Source organism: Podarcis muralis, chromosome 8 (assembly GCF_964188315.1).
Source record: "Podarcis muralis chromosome 8, rPodMur119.hap1.1, whole genome shotgun sequence".
Lineage (NCBI taxonomy): Eukaryota > Metazoa > Chordata > Lepidosauria > Squamata > Lacertidae > Podarcis > Podarcis muralis.
The window spans coordinates 72,088,145-72,103,032 of NC_135662.1; the positions used below are offsets into that span (position 1 = coordinate 72,088,145).

Sequence of the window (14,888 nt, forward strand, 5' to 3'; positions counted from 1 at the left end):
TTATATGTGATATTTATACAACCAAGAAGTAACGAGAACTCTGGTTTGGCTTCTTCATCAATTTCAGTCATATTTGACAATAGCATAAGCCAAACATGAGCTAAAAAGGAAGATTAGCTGGCCATGCCAAGACCTGAAGCTCTGTATTGGCATAAGCTCCTCTCTCATCCTGTTCTATTGTTTCCATTATATGACGGCTTTATTAATGTCTGTCCATGCAGTTTGGATATTTATTGGAATGACAATAGGAATTTCAGCAACAGTTAATGAAAGATGTGAATGTACGGCAGAAAAAATGGGCAAACAAGTACTGGCAAATGTATTCAGCAAGTTTGGATATGGCATCAGAAAACCAGTTAATATTTCTATAGGAATATATTACCTGATGTTTTTCCTAGGAAAGAAAAGAAAAGATACCTCTTTCCTCAAATCCAGCTATCCAGAGTCACTATTTAGGAATCCACAAGAAGAAATAATTTCTAAGTTGTGATTCAAGGACCTGCCACCCACTTGGGTTAATGGGATAAAAAAAGGTCACAATTTTATTGATTACAGCATGTGAGAGGTATTGGCTTAGGCATTGGATAAAATAACAGAGCGTGACTCCACCCCCTCAGGGAGTGGTGAGTCTAACAAGGGTTAACCACCAGTGGGAGGAGCCTGTTGATGCAAATACAACTGAAAGCTCCCCCTGATGTCACCGGGGGTCATGCCATGGCCCTAGCCACCAGCAAGAGCATCAGACAGGATCCACGACCGCTGGATTCCTTTACCGGAATACCCATAAAGTAGAGGGGAAGGCGGTGGCCACACCCTGCCCTCCAATACACAAACATATTCCAATGCCTAACCGCCTATACCTAAAAATTGTGACAATTTGCTACGAGGTATGCGAAAAACCACGTGGATGATGCCAATTTGCCAGTTCAACCCAGAGGGGACAAAGCAACAGAAACCCACAGAAAATGCAAGGCAACCGCCGCCCCCCCCCAAGCCAGTCTCCAAACCTCACGGTCTCCAAACCGCTGATGATTCCGCTTCCCTTGAGGCACTCCACTCAGAAATCTGCTGCCAAGACAAAATACTTGAGCCCCTGCTTCCCTGCAGGAATGGCTCCTCCTGGCTCTCGCTGGCCATACTCCCAAACCAGCCGAAAAACAACAAGCTCCTCCAGAGGTCTTGATCCGATGAAACCAGCGGCGGAATGAAAGGGAAGTGCTGCCGTGGCCACATGTGAGCAGCAAAACCCCGCCCCCAAACCTCCACCTGATTGGTTGGCTGCCTGGGGACATGGCACAGCAGCCAGGCCAGGCTAGCTGGGCAGGGGCTGGAACGCCCCCTGCCAACGCGGGAAACGGCTCCTGCTCACAACTCCTCCCCCTGTAAGGAGGAGAGACTTAATGGCAGGCACCAAGAAACCAAAAAAAATCACTGCAGTTTTGAAAGGTGCAGTCTCCCATCTTGATTTAAAATGGCAATCAATTTCCCTCCAAACATAGACAAACACTTGCTCCGTAATCTCTGGAGCTATTGTGCAAAACTTTGTTATGTTATCTTAAGAGCTCTCCTACTGCATAGAGAACAAAGTGAAAAACAACTTTCATAACATATTGGGTTCCCTGATTTCATGCACATCCAGGACTGTGGTTCAGCAGGACAAATCCTCCAATGGAGGAGGTTGCATGTTGACAGCTTTGCGCTTTTATTATATAGTAAGGTAGGTCTTCGCATCCAAAGAATTTAACAATAATTATTCCCTACCAACACACCCCTTACCCCTACCCAACACAATCCGGCCATGCCAAAATATATAGTGGTTTGTGAGAAGATAATGAAGAGGAAACATTGACACTGATGTCAGTTGCAATCCATTGTTCAGTATGGCCAAATCACCTGTTTTCTGTGAAATAAGCTGCAGGTGAATAATTAACTAGAACTATTGATAGTAATGGACGGGGGGGAAACTGTCCCTACAATTTTTGCAATTTTCCATGAAATTATCTGGGGTTTGAGGAAGGAGCAGCAGGGTTACACTGTACCATTCTAATTAAATATTTTTGGACCACAGAGATAATAGAGCTAATAAAGGTAAATGACTGTATTTATCTTGTTCAGTTCACAGGGAAAGAAAAGTTACCTTTTTGCTTATTAAAGCACAGTTGTTGGTTCTTACAGTTCTGCCTTTTTACAGAATGCAGAAAACACTTGATGCAGCAACACTGTACATATAAAAAAACAGAGATTAACTATGAATTTTCCTCAATGATGATTATATATATTTGTGCTAACACAAGTCTTTGGCACACAGGCTTGCACACATCTTTTCTGCCTCGGCAAATGGAGCAATAATTCTTTTTCATACTGACAATGCTGCCGCCTTCTTTGGGTTGCTTTCTTCATGGAAGTGCAACTCTGAGGCATCGATACTCTGAACATTTTGTATGGAACCTTTATTAGAAAGGCCAACATCAAGAATAGAGAAAGACCTCCATCTTAAAAGCACATGCACAGCCCAGAACTCAAAGTTGCACATGCTATATGGAACTGAGTTTCTGTTGTTTAGGGCAAACAGGGATCTGTCACCAAAAGAGAAGAGAATGAAAGGGAGCAAAGATTAAGAAAGCAAATAACATTGAGGACAAAGCTGGGAGGAAATTATCACAGTCAGTATAAGAGATGAGGAGGAAGAGAGAGCAAAGACAGACATATCACTGAAGTAGAAGTTGAAGCAGGTTTTATACCACCACCAGTGTGAGCCTAGGATTGCAATTTATGTATCACATGTCAATGAGCTGGATACTTTTTCAGCAAAGGGAACATAGACTCAGTAACATTTCAGAGGCATTTCTGATGGCTGCCTGTGGGGCTGCTCCATTCCTCATGGTTCTTCTGCTTCACGTATGAGAATAGTCAAGTGGGAATTGGAAGTGCTTCTGTATCATCGAGTCCATGATCTATCATGCAAAATGGCTTCAGGAACTGTCATGGGGGGGGGGGGGGGATGCAGAGAGATTTTCATGATTTCTTAAGAATCTTGGGAAGAGATAGGTCTGAATAAAATTTGGATCGGGAGCTTCCCAATGGCTCCACGACTCTAGTGATGCATCATCTGTCTGAACACTGAATTGGAATGGCTGTTTCTTATAGGAAGATGAAAGTGGTGCATGTGCAGTTGACAAATCTTTCTCTACTTGATCCAATTTAGGTTTTCTTTGGATCGCCACACTGACCTTGACCGAATCTTCAACATACATTCTGGGAATGGATCTATTTATACTTCCAAGATGCTTGACCGAGAAATATCACAGTGGCACAATCTTAGTGTGATAGCAGCTGAAATCAGTAAGCTCATTGCTATTGACGCAAGTGTTTTCTTCATGTTTGCATGAGAAGAGAATATTGTGCAAAATTATTTTTCTTTGGATTTATGTGGAAGACCCAGTACCTCATGTGATGTTAAGCTTCAGTATGTGGGAGCTGCTGCAGTGTGCGTTCCTTCATGACACTGGTAGACCCAGACTGGAGAAGTCCATGTAGGTAGGCTCTTAGGAGCTTCTCGCCATGTCAATAGTTTCTGTTTAGGGGAGGGTCAATGCTGGTCTGGGAAGGAGCTATGGTGTAGGGGACCCCCCCCCCATACCTTTTGTGTGAGCAGAGTGCCATGACAGGAGCATGGATTGCGGCAGATCCCACATCCTACAGATGCTGTCAGAGGGTCCCCTAAGGGTGAGACTCTCCCTCAAAAAGTATGAGTAACACATTAAAGGACCTCCTAGTTTAGTCATCTATAGTTGTGGCACCAAAGATTCTGCCTTAGCTGGTAGAAATTCATATAGTGAAACTGCTGGTCCCCCCCCCCCCCGTTTTTGTTCTTAAAGTGCCATGTATCCATGGCCCCCTAGTTTAGTTCTGATAGAAAAGAGAATCTATTTTTAAAAAAGATTACTGATTTCCCCCTGCTTTGACAGATAACCCCAAAGAGATGACTCGCGTTTCTGTTTACGTTCGGATATTGGATGTGAACGACAACGCACCACAGTTTGCTGTGTTCTATGATACTTTTGTGTGTGAAAATGCGAGAGCGGGCCAAGTAAGTCAATTTATGGAAATGTTTAAAGCTATTTGGTTCTGTTATGGGAACAGGCACCAAGTCATTCATTTACAATAATGTGTCTATTCCTTAAGAGTGAAAGATTGCTTTTGAGAGCAGTTTGGGGAACTTAACATGAAAAGGGGGGAAATGGCTGCCAGCAAATCAGACTCCAGCCTTGTACAGCAATGCTTCCCAGCTACATCAACATGTAAATTACCAAATGACTTTCTTGCAGATCCACAAAAGGAAGCTTTGTGCTCGGAAGACATCAAGCTCCTTTCTCCCTCCCCCCACCCCCCAAAAGAAAACAGTTTCTCTTCAGTTGTTTTCTCGGATTTGTCCTTAAAAAAACACCCTCTTAATTGCATTCAGTGCCGCCTTCATGGAGGAAAGTGTTATATGTTACAAACAGTAATTTGTAATCATTTTTTAAGCATCCTTTGCTACATAACTCAATTGCGCTTTGACTTGACATGGATAGTGTTCTAAAACATCACTGTCAGCCTTCTATTTTTATGCAAATGCCGGTTTTTTATCTCAAAAGGCTTTCTGTGGGCAAATCACACAACAGCATAAAAAGTTGTTTGCATCAGAAGGACAAACATTTGTTTTGCTTTGCCTCTTTAGGAGATGCTTTGAACTGTACTCGGATCAATGTGAAATGACTTTGCCTTCAAGAGCGGCAAAGTACCGGCCATTAGGGCTTCTTGCAACTCACAATTGTGCCTCCTGAGGAGAGAGAAAATGGGAAGAGTGAGAGGACAGGGGCACCTTAACTCTTTCACTTCCTGCTGTTTTTCTGCTCAAATTACTCCTTTCCCCAAACTGCTTTTCCACTTTTGTGGGGGTGATGGAGGGAAACACGTCCTCACCTTTAGGGAGGAGGATTTTTTTAAGGGTTTGACAGAATTGGCAGGGAGAATAATATGGCATTGCTTCTATTATGTTTCGTGTCAGAGGGGAGCAGAGGAGTATCTAAGGGAAGCTTTTGTGTGCCATCCTTCCACAGGGTTTACTTCTATCTGAGGCCGAGCCAGAATTTTCTACTCAGAAAGGGTGAGGGGTAATTTGACAAACTTCTCCCTCAGCTCGCCATTTTCATTTATGCTGTCAGGCACTTTCTGTCAGCAGCTAAGGCATGCACTGGAATATCATCTGAAGGCAGCCCTGTTTAGGGAAGCTTTTAATGTTTAATAGGTTATTGTATTTTAATGTTCTGTTGGAATCTGCCCAGAGTGGCTGGGGAAACCCAGCCAGATGGGCGGGGTATAAACAAAATATTAATATTAATATTAATATTACTATTAATATTAATATTATTAGCCGGCCACCCACTCCCCATGCAGACAGAGCAGCAGGCAGGTTGGGGACAGGAAAAAAATGGTCCCATACTCTCTGTCCTCAGGGTGATGTCATGTGACTTTAGCAGCACCCTGAAGCCAGAAAGAGCAAACATCTCCCTTTTTACTCAACCCAGAGTCAGCCCACCAATGAGAAAGCACCCGCTGCTCATCTTTCCCCCTGCCCCTGGGTGGAGAATACAAGAGGCAATGCTTTGAGGGACGCCTCAGCTCTTGCCAAGTTTGGCTAGAGTGGGGGCACTCCCCAGCAATGGTGGAAATAGGGGGTGGGGCACAATGGCATGGGGGGCAGAGAGCAGCACTTTCTCATTTCACCTCAGATGGTGAAAAGGGACACATCGCCCCTGAGTTCACCTGTAGTGAGAACAGACTGCACCCCCCAGCCACCAACATCTCGGGTAGCACCTTGGATTCCTTTAGCCCAGCCTTTCTCAACCTGTGGGTCCCCAGATGTTGTTGGACTACAACTCCCATCACGCCCAGCTAGAAAGGCCAGAGCTCAGGGATGATGGGAGTTGTAGTCCAACAACATCTGGGGACCCACAGGTTGAGAACCGCTGCTTTAGCCAAACTCCAATATAAGCTCTCAAATATAGGGTGACAAATAGAGTAAGATTTAGATGTATTTACATGACTTCCCATGCCACATTTGAGGTCATAAGTTTATGCCATGCCTGCTGAATTCAATACATATAACCAGGCTACAAAGCAAATTGCAAGTCACATACCTGTGCGGGGCAGAAAGAAGCTTTTTGATTTTTCTGGTTTACAACTAATTTTCAACAGATTTCATATTTTGAACTGAACAAAGGCTAAAGAGTCTGTAGCATTTGGCTGTGTCCACAACTGCATTCTTCCCAAATGGATAAATAGGCAAAGACTTTTTAATTTCCTCTTCCATATTGATTTAGTTGGGAGTTCTGCATTTATTTATTACTTTTCTATCCTGTCTCGCCTCTAAGGAGCACAAAGTGGCACACATGATTTTCCCTCTCTTCATTTTATCTTCACAGCAATCCTATGTGCTAAATTAGGCTGAAAGAAAGCTATTGGCCCAATATCACCCACTGAGTTCCATTGCTGGGGTTGCAAAAAGGCCAGAAACTTTTGCTTCTGATTTGAGTTAACCATGGTTTATAATTATGTAGGAACCGGAAACTGTGGTTAGCTGAACCTCAAGTATGGTATAGGGGGACAAACCAGAATTGTAAACCAATGTTTAAAGTTGGCTTGCTTCCCTAATTCACAATTAAGATTAATTGCAGTTTGTTTAGGTTCTGACATAACAAAATCATTTGAATAGAACGTCCAACCATGGTTTATTATTATGTGACTAAGGCTTGATTTCATTTACTCTCGCTTTCCCTCTCCTTTTTCAATGCAGCCGCAAGGAGGAGAGCGGAAATTTTCATTTTACCGCCATTTAGTGTTACATGTGAAGCCTAAACTGTGATTAATCTCAGCTTATGGCTCGTTGAAACAGGCTGGCTTCATAAATCACAGTTTGAAGTTGGTTTGTTTCAGTAAATCATAGTTAAGATAAATCTGAAGTTGATTTGCATAAAGATGAATCATGGTAGCCAAAGTCCTTCCCTTAGGCATTCCCACTACATTTTCCCATCTGTTTTCTTGTGCAGAGGAGTTGAAAGGCATAACATTGTGGGAGATGGGGCAAGGATAAACTATCCAAACGTGTCTTACGTGTTCCTACTGCAGGAAGGTAGATTAAAGAGTTCTTTGCCTATATCTCCTTTTGGAAGAAAGCAGCTCAAGTGAATAATAGTGTGTTTGGGGGGAGGGGGGGAGAGAGAGACCATAAAGGATATGGGGCAAAATGCAAAGTTTTCTGAAGCCAGATTTGGCCCCTGGGCCTCCAGTTGCCTACTAAAGCTCTGGGGAATAAAAAGAAACCAAGTAAACAATGCAATGTGCATTTGACTTTACTGTGTTGTTTGGGATGGATAAATGTTACGTACCATGCAAACAAAGAAACATATTTTGAAAGTGTCCTTCAAGGCCACTTGTACTTCTCAGAGCAGTCAGACAACCTTCTCACAAATGTCAACTTGTTTTTCCTTGCCCTTCTCTGCAGCTAATACAAACCATAAGTGCAGTTGACAAAGATGATCCACTCGGAGGACAAAAGTTTTTCTTCAGTTTAGCTGCTGTTAATCCAAATTTCACAGTCCAGGACAATGAAGGTATAATGAATAAGACATCTCGGGATGTGAGATGAGTGATTTTTCCTGCACATTTCTGGAGTATTCCCATTTTTGTTTAGTTGGGTAACTGGATTCAGAGGCACGGCATAGAAATAAAGACATGTTTCAACTCATTTTCAAAGGACAGATAGGCGCTATTCTGGCCCACTGAACCACTGAACAGTGCTCTACAGCAAAACCTATCCCATCATTTCAAGTTGCCGTAGATTAGCTCCAGATAAACTCTTATTTCCCATTCCGCAATGATTTTTGTAGTAGCAAAATGGTGGGCTGGTCCACCTACTCAAGCATTTAATTTCCAACAGTGTCCAGCTGGGTGCCTCTGAGTGTTTAAACCACTGAGCCTCTTGGGCTTGCCGATCAGAAGGTCAGTGGTTTGAATTCCCTGCAACGGGCAAGATCCCATTACTCTGTCCCAGCTCCTGACAACCTAGCAGTTTGAAAGCACTCCAGTGCAAGTAGATAAATACATAGGTACTGCTGCAGTGGAAAGGTAAACGGCATTTCCGTGTGCTCTGGTTTCCGTCTTGGTGTTCCGTTGCGCCAGAAGCAGTTTAGTCATGCTGGCCACATGACCCGGAAAGCTCCCTGTGGACAAATGCTGGCTTCCTTCGGCCTGAATGTGAGATGAGCGCTACAACTCCATAGTCGCCTTTGACTGGACTTAACCATTCAGGGGTCCTTTACCTTTACTTTACTTTTTTGTTTTCTGAGACACCCACAAGCAGGATATGATGGCAGAGTCCTACCTAGTATGTGATCAGTGAATGTATACTGTTCTTGATTGCGATTAATTATCATGTACAATAGTCAATGATAGATCCATCCCCCAGCAGCACATCAGCCACCATTTTTTTTCAGAGATGAGAGATCCAATAATGGATATCTGTCATCTACCTAGCTTAATCCAGAAAACGTTCAGTTACTAGTGTGCACCTTCAATCATTCAGATTGTCTATGGGGTTAGCTAGACATTTCTTGGGGTTTTCTTTGCATTTTGTCTATGATACAGCAATTATGGAGTCATATCCCATGTCCCACACCACTCAATTCCTGTTAGGGGACAAAAAAATAACAATTGCTCATTAAGGAAACAAACCGGTTCTTTTGAGTGAAGGGGAAATGGAGGGGAACGTTGATGGCCTTGAATATTATTCATGCTAGCTCGCATTACTAATGACAAATTTGTGGGGGGTTTTGTTCTGCATTTAAAACACAATGGCAAGGGGAAATGTCAATAAACGTGGAACTGTGGCTTTGGGTCAGAAGGCTGCACACACAAGATAGCCCACTGCTTGCTTCAGGGGAAATATTTAATGGGAAGTCTGTTCAAGTTCTCTTAATGTAACACTGAGTGCATAGCTCTGTGGTTTTGTTGTAATGTGTACATTGTTTGTGGCTAACTGGTCTAGATAACACTGCCCGGATTTTGACGAGGAGGAATGGCTTTAGCCGGCACGAAATCAGTACTTACCTTCTGCCAGTGGTGATATCCGACAATGACTACCCCATCCAAAGCAGCACTGGCACACTGACTATTCGGGTGTGTGCCTGCGACAGCCGGGGAAACATGCAGTCTTGCAATGCTGAAGCTTTGCTCCTTCCAGCAGGTCTTAGCACAGGAGCGCTCATTGCCATTCTGCTCTGCATCATTATTCTCCTGGGTAAGTTGCAGGGGAACGCTACTCTTTGCTAAATGAAATGGCACTATAAAGAGATATTAGGCCCTGCCAAGCTGCATCCTGCAGTCTTTTTTTTTTCTTTCTTTTTTTCAGCCTTACTTACTTGTCACCACCTTTCAGTAATCAAATTGATACACTGATTGTCCCTGAAATTGGATTAGGGTACAATATTATCTTATCTGCACAGATGAAGTCGGAAGTGCATAACCACTTCAGCATGTTCCAGCTTGCAAGCTGCTGCTCCAGAGATCGCCAACCTTTTTGTCGGGTGCATGGGCACATTAGGAAATCTAGGCAACTGCTGTGGGCACCACAAAAACACCCATTTCATAGAAGAAGAAAAACTGGCGGTGCTCAGAACCAGCCCAAACAACAGGCAATACATTTATACAGGGCAAGAAAAGGAAATAAAGCAAATGAATGAATGAATGAAACAGGCAACATCCCCACCACCAAAAAAAACCCAACCAAGCAACAACAAAAAGTAAAACTGAAGAACATCCCTATTTAACAAAAAATGAGAGGGTCAAGGGGCCTTGGTGGGTAACAAGGGGCTGACAAGGTGCCGACAGGCATCAAATTTGAGGCATTTTTGTCCCAGGACATTAATAATCAAGGCTACTTACTGAAAAAATAGGAACAACTAGAAAAACCCCAACACAATTGAACATTCATAGAATTAAAACTATATATAGATATAAAATATGCACACACCATTACCTCTCTGGAGAGCTTCACATAGAGTAAAAAGTGTGCCTCTTCCAAGATTCACGCATTTATTTCCGAATCATTTGGTGAATCGAGCACCTCATTTTTTACAAGGGGAACTTTTGCATTAGAGAGTAAAGGAAAGAGCAGACGAGAAGAAATGCTGCCATACCTTAAAAAAGAAAAGAGGAAATTGAATTAAAAGTGTGAATCAGCCTCTACTCTTTGGAGATAACAAGCTCGAGTGGAGTTCTCTTATTCTCTCTCTTTATTTCTTTCTTTAAGAAAATAATAATAATAAAAATCATATGTTTCCTACCCCCTCCTTTAAAATAAACTTCCAGGGCACTTTTTGGCCTAAATTAGGCATACTTTATATGTGTAAACAAATTGTGCAATGTATGAAGAAATGAGTGAATGACTTAAAATAGTCAGCAGCAGATTTCACGGTGAAGCTATGCTGCTTACCTTACCGCTGGCTGGTGGAACCAATTGCAGCACTTTGGGGAGGGGAAATGGTGCCAGTAGAAAGGTGAATGGCTCTACTGGCAAATTTGCATTGCAAAAACCTTCCTTCCTTCCTGGCCCCCTCCTTACCTTCCCAGTACACTGCAGTGACTCAGCCACACAGAGGTCAGGTGCGCAACACAGCCCCACCAAGCCACCCTAGCTGAAAATAGTACACACTTTAATAGGGATTATGGGGTCAATTAAACTTTTTTTTTAAACTGTGGATTTCCAATTAGCTTTGCTGTCACTTCTTTCCTCAAAAGAAGGCATAGTTCCTGCTTCAGCAAGCAGATCTGAGGGAAACGAGATGGGATATGTCAAAGAACAGCTGTCAAGTTTGAAATGACAATTAGCAGCTACTTTTCGAAGCAAAAGAACAAAGGAAGCATTAGTTAAGCGTTGCATTTTACAGACTATAGCACTAAAAAAGAAGAAGGCTATTTTGGGCAGACTCTTTTCAGTATTTGGTTAAAGTGCACTTGCCGTAGGTTCTGGGCAGACAAAAGGAAATTCTTTCACATAATGCATAAGTAATTTAAGGAATTCATGACCAAAATACGCCATGATGGCATACAGATGATTTAAAAAAAAAAAAAAAAAAGATTAGTCTTATTCAAGGGGGATAGAACTCTCAACAGCTCTTAGGACAGCTAAGAGGAACATCCCCCTTCAGAATAAATACCTTGTTACAGGCCACCCCAATCTCTGCTGAGCAGAAGCCATATTTTCTTGGGAATGAGGCACAGAGGAGACTGCCGTGTCTTTATGAAATATGGTTTATTTTTACACATATTTACAACCTGAGATTTGGTGGAGGGCGTGGAGAACATTACACCCCAAGAGTGCCTCTCGTTGTTCCTCTCATAGCTTCAGCAAACTTGATTACAAACACCCTCTGTTACCCCTGGTAACTTCACCCTCTCAGTTCTTCTGTTACTGTCCACTTCTCAGCTGGGAAGAAGGACGGCATCTACACAGTCATGTGTTCTTAATGGCTTGGTGCTTAGCTGCCTTTGGGTTCTTAATGGCATCACTGTCAGCAATCTTCTGAACAGAAGAATTGGTTTAACCTGCGTTTTTCATTGGCCTGGCATCTTCCCTTCATAATCTAAATATTTGCCAAATTCTACCCTTCATTAAATTTAGGGGAGTCTTGTGCCCTTGCAAATGCATAACAACATCTTCATTGCTAGGGCAATAAATAATAAATAATGAAACCTCACACCCTTCCTGTGAGTTTCCAGAAGTATTGCGGTAAAAAACAAAACAGATTGACCTTCTTGGTTTGATTCATCCAAGGAATTTCATATGTTCTCATTTCATCTATTCTGGACGTCAAGGGTCAGGATTACAAATCCCCCACGATGTTTCTTGGTAGGTTTCTAGCAATGGTTGCACATAAATTAATATTGTTATAGATTTAAGGGGGTAATGCCCCCAAACCCCATACATGCCAGGGTTTCAACTAATTGGGATATGGATTAAAGTGCAGAACTGTGCCATATAGGGAATTCCTGGGCTGACTTACGCAAACCAGCCTGGCTGGCTGGCTGAAGAGCAAACTTGATAACATGACAAAAGGTGTTGATGGCCCACTGGGGAGTGAGATGTTACCAAGGGGGTGGGGTGTATGTTTGAGGGGACAGGAAAAGGGTTTCTGGGAAGAAGAAGGAGGAAGAAGAGTTGAGATCCATCTTTGGGGGAGGCTGCTTGCCCTGCTCCTTTTGAAATGACCATACCATGAGATCTGGACTCCCTCCATGCAGACTGAGGGTGTAAAAAGGCTAATAAACCATATTTCTTAAAGGCATGGCAGTCTCTGCTGCACATTCAATTCTCCAAAGAAGGACAGACCTTTGACGAGTGCATGGCTGGGCTCTTGCCACCGCTTGGCAGAGAGAGGGGCAGGCACATGACTTTTGAAACAATATGGTCCAATATTCATATATTTGGTATAAAAACACACAACAACAGTGTGCTGATTTGATACAGGATGCCAAATACATCATAGAGTACAGTGGTACCTTGGTTTTCAAACATCTCAGTTGACGAACATTTCAGTTTTCAAACGCCGTAAACCCAGAAGTAAATGCTTCGGTTTTCGAACACACCTTGGAAGTTGAATATGCCACGTGGCTTCCGCTGAGTGCAAGATCCTGAGGCCTAGCTGTTGGCTATTGAGTTTTCAGTTTTTGAACGTTTCAGAACTTGAATGGTGTTCTGGAATGGATTACGTTTGAAAACCGAGGTACCACTGTATTACCAAATAGAGCATGGCTGAAGTCTTGCACTGAGCTGGTAAAAAATAGTAGTAGTAATAATAACAAAGATGGACACGACAGACATGTTTGTTAGTATCGCAAACTGCAATTCCTTCTTAATGGTGTTCTTTCTTTTTTCCAAGTTATAGTGGTGTTGTTTGCGGCTCTAAAGAGGCAGCGAAAGAAAGAGCCTCTGATCTTGTCTAAGGAAGATATCAGAGACAACATTGTGAGTTATAATGATGAAGGTGGTGGAGAAGAAGACACACAGGCTTTTGATATTGGCACACTGAGGAATCCTGCGGCTATCGAAGATAAGAAGCTACGCCGAGATATCATCCCGGAAACATTATTTATACCACGGAGGACTCCTTCTGCCCCAGATAACACGGATGTCCGGGATTTCATTAACCAAAGGTTGAAAGAGCATGATAATGACCCCTCTGCGCCACCGTACGATTCCCTGGCAACTTACGCCTATGAAGGAAATGATTCTATAGCTGAATCCTTGAGTTCTTTAGAGTCTGGCACTACTGAGGGAGACCAAAACTATGATTACCTCAAGGAATGGGGGCCTCGGTTTAATAAGCTTGCTGAGATGTATGGTGGAGGCGAAAGCGATAAAGACACTTCCTAACCGACCGTAGGATATACAGTTTTTGTTCATTTGAGAGGAAGTAACTTTACAGACACCTTCTCCACGTGACAATATTTGATGTTCAGGAACGTTTTCCTGCCACTCAGCACAATGGGTTTTTTTCCTTTCCTTTCTTTCTCGTTTCGTTTCGAATTTGCTCATTAATGTCCTTTATTCTTTCTCGTAGAATGTCACATGGAATATATACAGCATTTTATTTAACCCCTTTCCAAAAGCCAAAGCTATTGAAATTCAGTGTGGTCCAATTTATGAAATAAAGGATACACTACCTTTGTGCAGGTTTATAATCTCCCAAGCAACCATAGATTTGAGTTGCTTTCGTTAAATACATGTTCTACACTTGCAAATACAGCTTTTTTAAAAGACCCAGACCGTGATCCACAGAGGGTCATGAATGCACGTTCCACATGCACTCCTATGTTTTTCCTTAGAATTTTATTTCTTTTTCAGGAACTGCCCACACAAGACCCCTGGAGAGCTTTCCAAAATCTTGCATAGAGAGCATTCTCCCCAGAATCGACATGCCTAGAAAACAAGGGGCTTCTTTTTCTGTTACAAAAAAATTAATCTTCTGAATAACAGCCCAGTGTGCAAAGCCCATCAGATTTTCCAATAAATTCTTTGAATTTTGCTATAGCTGAAATTTCAGTGGCACTTCTAGTTTGTGGGTTCTGTTTGTGCAATTTCTGAAAAAGGAAGTGAGAAACAATTAAAATGAATGCACAGAACCTCTGTGCACTTCTTTTTAGAGATTGTGGCCCTGGAAGAAGAAGAAAACATATGTCCCTATTCTGTACATTACAAATTTCCCTGAAAATATACACGTGGTGTTAATGTGATATGCAGCTGGTTTAAAAAAGAAAAAAAAAACTTTGTGCAACTTCATTTCATCAGATTCTATCTGCCAATGTTTTATATTTATATTTTTGTATTTATTTTTAAGAAATAAACCAGTTTTATAACGATATTGTTGCCTGCCTGATTTATAAAGAACATGGCCTTTTATCAGTTTAGAGGGTTGTGCTTTTATTCACATTTATTTTGTTATTTCTGGACCACTTGTCCTTCCAAGGAGCTCGCAAATATTTAAGTACAATATAATCCAAGCATAAAATCATAGTGTAAAACAGAACTCATCTAATAGCAGCTGCAATTAGGTGCACATAAGCCCCATTGAACTCAATGGGAAATTTCAGCAGATAGATATATCTATATCTATGAAGAAAAATAGAATCACTGACCTTGAAAATATTAAGGAATTGCAACCTCATTTTGAAGCTGACTCCCATTCAATCCTTACCATCTAATGTATGCGAGTTTATGTGTATCCCATTATAACTATGCAAAAAAAATCATGCAATACAGCTAGTGGCTGTATACTAGTTATACTGCA

At 42.1% G+C, this 14,888-nt stretch overlaps 1 protein-coding gene across 4 annotated transcripts in view; it reads left to right on the plus strand.

Annotated features, from left to right (window-relative positions):
• The window catches only part of CDH10 (cadherin 10), a 128,176-nt gene extending 113,716 nt beyond the window's left edge, over nt 1-14,460 (plus strand). For 3 of the 4 annotated variants that reach the window (XM_028737928.2, XM_028737925.2, XM_028737923.2), the window contains 5 exons: nt 3,206-3,342; nt 3,969-4,090; nt 7,547-7,655; nt 9,089-9,340; nt 12,981-14,460. In XM_028737928.2, the coding sequence (XP_028593761.2) occupies nt 3,206-3,342; nt 3,969-4,090; nt 7,547-7,655; nt 9,089-9,340; nt 12,981-13,474 (1,114 nt within the window). In that variant the 3' untranslated portion in view covers nt 13,475-14,460. The remainder of the gene's footprint in view (nt 1-3,205; nt 3,343-3,968; nt 4,091-7,546; nt 7,656-9,088; nt 9,341-12,980) is intronic. The other variant, XM_028737929.2, reaches the window with a different exon arrangement.
• The last annotated feature ends 428 nt before the right edge of the window (nt 14,461-14,888 follow it).